General features: G+C 32.1%; 1 protein-coding gene across 1 annotated transcript; it reads right to left on the bottom strand.

Annotated features, from left to right (window-relative positions):
• Positions 1 to 2,614: 2,614 nt before the first annotated feature.
• On the bottom strand, positions 2,615 to 4,206 carry LOC143071932 (complement C1q-like protein 4). The gene is made up of 2 exons (XM_076246629.1): positions 4,030 to 4,206; positions 2,615 to 3,066 (listed from the first exon to the last, which is right to left on the bottom strand). Exons 1-2 carry the CDS (start codon positions 4,148 to 4,150, stop codon positions 2,639 to 2,641), a joined length of 549 nt encoding a protein of 182 aa, XP_076102744.1. The 5' UTR covers positions 4,151 to 4,206; the 3' UTR covers positions 2,615 to 2,638.
• Positions 4,207 to 4,696: the final 490 nt, after the last annotated feature.

Below are 4,696 nucleotides of genomic sequence, written 5' to 3'. Positions count from 1 at the left end.
ATTTTCATCGGAGTTCAGTATTTTTGTGATATTACTTTTTTTTAATTCGTATTATGCAACACTCGAAATTATCTGAAATTGACAGTTCATTTGTCATTAGAGTTAGTTGATTATATTGTTAAAAAGAGTAAATAAGTGTGAATATCATGCGAAGGAGGACGTTCCCCGACAACGAAAAGCTATGAAAAAGAGTTTGAAAAAGTGTTTTATAAATATTCTCAGAAACATGTACTAATACTCTCTTCAAATTAAACAACAGTTCAACATTTTTTTTTATATAACTCTGTTTTATTATTTATCAACTTACACATGTTACAAAAATGAAACCACAAAATACACAAATCATTAGTCAAAACTGTGGATTAGCTCAAAAACGAATAACAGTTTTATCTTCACTATAGCATTCCGAAGCGCTAATCGTATACGATCAAATATTAAATCATGTAGTTAAAGCTGTCACCAATTGAGGATAGAAAATTGCTCTTTTCTAACTCTACTATACAAAATACATGAATAATCTGGGTCCATTAAGCAAGTAAATTGTCTTGTGTAAAAAAAAAAGCAAATGTAAATATAGAATTGATACACTGCTACTTGCCTTCATACTTGTCTTTATAGCAGCGTTTAACTAACTAATGAGTCTTCAATCGAAATAAGGTATATTTTTAATTGTCATTTTTCACTTTTATAGTGTAAGTATTTATTGATGATAAAGCATGTAAAATGAAATTACGGATTGTTTAATATGCAAACCTCATTATTTGGAATAGCTAACGAAAGACAGAAAGATTAGCTAACGTATTCCCCTATATCTTTCATGAAAGAGAAGATTTTAGAAAATCCCACATCCTTATACAGGATAACTTAATCAAACAACATTTCTTATAAGAAAAAAGACATTTAAAGAAACTAGAGGCTCTAAAGAGCCTGTGTCGCTCACCTTGGTCTATGTGAATATTAAACAATGGACACAGATGGATTCATGACAAAATTGTGTTTTGGTGATGGTGATGTGTTTGTAGATCTTACTTTACTAAACATACTTGCTGCTTACAATTATCTCTATCTATAACAGTACTTTCTGTGGAAAATGTTATTGAAAATCTTCAAATTTTAAGAAAATTGTTAAAAATTGACTATGAAGGGCAATAACTCCTTAGGGGGTCAATTGACTATTTTGGTCATACTGACTTATTTTTAGTTCTTACTTTGCTGTACATTTTTGCTGTTTAAGTTTATCTCTATCTATAATAATATTCAAGATAATAACAAAAAAACAGCAAAATTTCTTCAAAATTACCAATTCAGGGGCAGCAACCTAACAACCGATTATCCGATTCATCTGAAAATTCTAGGGCAGATAGATCGTGACCTAATCAACAATTTTACTTCCTGTCAGATTTGCTCTAAATGCTTTGGTTTTTTGAGTTATAAGCCAAAAACTGAATTTTACCCTTATGTTCTATTTTTAGCCATGGTGGCCATCTTGGTTGGTTGGCAGGGTCACCGGACACATTTTTTAAAACTAAATACCCCAATGATGATTATGGCCAAGTTTGGTTAAATTTGGCCCAGTAGTTTCAGAGAAGAAGATTTTTCTAAAAGATTACTAAGATTTACGGAAAATGGTTAAAATTGACTATAAAGGGCAATAACTCTAAAATGGTCAAATGACCATTTTGGTCATGTTGACTTATTTGTAGATCTTACTTTGCTGAACATTATTGCTGTTTACAGTTTATCTCTATCTATAATAATATTCAAGATAATAACCAAAAACAGCAAAAATTCCCTAAAATTAGCAATTCAGGGGCAGCAACCCAACAACGGAATGTCCGATTCATCTGAAAATTTCTGGGCAGATAGATCTTGACCTGATGAACCATTTTTACCTCATGTCAGATTTGCTCTAAATGCTTTGGTTTTTGGGTTATATAAGCCAAAAACTGCATGTTACCCCTATGTTCTATTTTTAGCCACGGCGGCCATCTTGGTTGGTTGGCCGGATCACCGGACACATTTTTTAAACTAAATACCCCAATGATGATTATGGCCAAGTTTAGTTAAATTTGGCCCAGTAGTTTCAGAGGAGAAGATTTTTCTAAAAGATAACTAAGATTTACGAAAAATGGTTAAAAATTGACTATAAAGACAATAGCTCCTAAAGTGATCAACTGATCATTTTGGTCATGTTGACTTATTTGTAGATCTTACTTTGCTGAACATTATTGCTGTTTACAGTTTATCTCTATCTATAATAATATTCAAGATAATAACCAAAAACAGCAAAAAATCCCTAAAATTAGCAATTCAGGGGCAGCAACCCAACAACAGGTTGTCGGATTCATCTGAAAATTTCAGGGCAGATAGATCTTGACCTGATAAACAATGTGATCCCATATCAGATTTGCTCTAAATGCTTTGGTTTTTGAGTTATAAGCCAAAAACTGCATTTTACCCCATTGTTCTATTTTTAGCCATGGTGGCCATCTTGGTTGGTTGGCCAGATCACGCCACACATTTTTTAAACGGACGACGGACGCCGGACGCCAAGTGATGAGAAAAGCTCACTTGGCCCTTCGGGCCAGGTGAGCTAAAAAGAAATAGCAATTGCTTTCAAGATAGAAAACATTTATTATTACTGAACTTTAAAACCAGAGAAGCTACAACGGATATGGGTCGTACTTTCAAGAACTGCTCCACCTTTTGCAGGACCTATTCTGGCATTTACTTTATCACCTTTCCTCAAATCTAGGGGAGTAACAGTTGTCGCTACGGCACGGTCATTATGATGCATCGAATCAGCCCATGTAATGTCCTTAATAACTCCATTCGAGATTAGTTCTACCACAGCATGAGAGGAATCCCTGGCCCCTGTTGTTATGTGTATCACGTACAGACCATCGCTAGGTGCTGTGAACTGACCAGATGATGCATCATAACCGTTACCAAGATTGAGGTCAACCACGTCGTACTTTATTATTGAATGAGTTGATACCGAACTTATTGCAAGATTTGCTGACAGATATGCGTAAAAGGCTACGGGAATGCTTGCTGCTTTTAAATCTGAAACAAAATGTAACATAACATGATAAGGTTGTTGTATAATTATATTTCAACATACACTTACGGTGAATAATTAAAACATATAAAAAGTTAGGTTTCCCAATACTACTTAACATTTTGTTGCATTTTGCCTACTTAGTTATATTGTACAAAAATGTACAAATTCCGATCTTTAATTCTTTAAGTGTTTGTATAAAATTTTTCGCATTTTATGACATGAGTAGTCATTGAATAAAGATCTATTTGTATATATACTAGTCAACAAAAGAAACGACACACAAGTTTGAACAAAACATTATCATAATATATAGAAATAGGAAAACTGTTACACTTTTCAATTAAAACAGTAATTTACAAAGCAACTTGATGTATATGATTAAAAGAATTGGAAATTTAGGAAATACCGAGTTATTATTGAGAAATAAATATCAAATATCTCCAAAGGCATCCAAAATTTCAAGCAAACCACGGATAAGTTTAAAAGTTTTAAAGCAACGGTTTTGAAGAGAAAATAACATTCTGAAAAAAATAGACCAATAGAGCAATTATTTACCTCGGTACAGAGTATCCAATTTCATTATATATGGAAAATGTATTGCATTGAATCGTTTCTTTTATTGACTAGTATATGAAATGATTTCAAATATAAAGTGTACTTAAATAAAAATGAAAAAACTTATTCACGGTAGAATAACTGGCAAATATATTAGTATATTTTACATAACTAAAACTGTCATGCATTGGTCAAATGTTTACCAAAAAAATCATACATTTTAATGAAGCTGCTGATTTAGTTTAAAAAAAAGATAAAAAATATAAAATCTGCTGGTAAATTGTAAAGTTATCAAATAAATAAGGAATCTGGGCCTTGTAAATGAAAAAAATATATTCTCTAACAAAACATATTCTTTTGAAGACTCAGTTTAAATCTCTAGCAATCTAGCTTCAACTATATATACATACCATCAATCTCCGCCTTAAGCTCGTTGTACATTTGGCAGGTATCAGAGCAGCCGGAACATCCGCCTTTAACAGTAACACAGTCAATAAAGACAAGCACAGTTGTAAGTAGTAACCAGTACATTTTGTCCTGTAACCAGCAACAGATGAAATATGACTTGTTCGATTTCTCGCAGTTATATACATGTTAAGGCATGTCAAGACATGCGCACTGTCTGTATTCTATATAAGTATATATCATATTATTAATATATGATTGCGTTACCAAAATGAATATTTTCTTATCAAATGTTACGTATTATAAATTATTTCAAATTTTTTTTTTTTTTTTTTTTAATTTTTAAAGTTCTTTTTACATGTATTCGTATAGCATATGGCATTTAGAAAGTCGTGGTTAACTTTTTACATTTTGAACTTCTTTTAGAGAACCACTGAATGTTATTCCGAATACAGAATGAATGGGCCTCATAGTCTTTGTTATATACGTAAAAATTCGATAAACTGTTTGACGTTCTATAACTGGCCCCGGTGCGATAAACATTTATTTTAAGAGAATAAATTATAAATTCTCAGTGAGAATACAGAAGCGACTGAGCAGGATTAACTAAACGAATAGAAGGTCGATACTATCAATTCCCACTATGCGTCGACGCTTAATATACAAAGTACC

The sequence above is a fragment of the Mytilus galloprovincialis genome, chromosome 4 (genome assembly GCF_965363235.1).
Source record: "Mytilus galloprovincialis chromosome 4, xbMytGall1.hap1.1, whole genome shotgun sequence".
Lineage (NCBI taxonomy): Eukaryota > Metazoa > Mollusca > Bivalvia > Mytilida > Mytilidae > Mytilus > Mytilus galloprovincialis.
The sequence above is the reverse complement of the archived record's forward strand: the minus strand, read 5'-3'. Positions and strand labels throughout refer to the sequence as shown.

Excerpts from the sequence above, each read along its gene's own strand:
- LOC143071932 (XM_076246629.1), bottom strand. The coding sequence starts at position 4,150 with ATGTACTGGTTACTACTTACAACTGTGCTTGTCTTTATTGACTGTGTT. Across the intron at positions 3,067-4,029 it reads GCTTAAGGCGGAGATTGATG|ATTTAAAAGCAGCAAGCATT; the intron begins GTATGTATATAT and ends ATTTTGTTTCAG.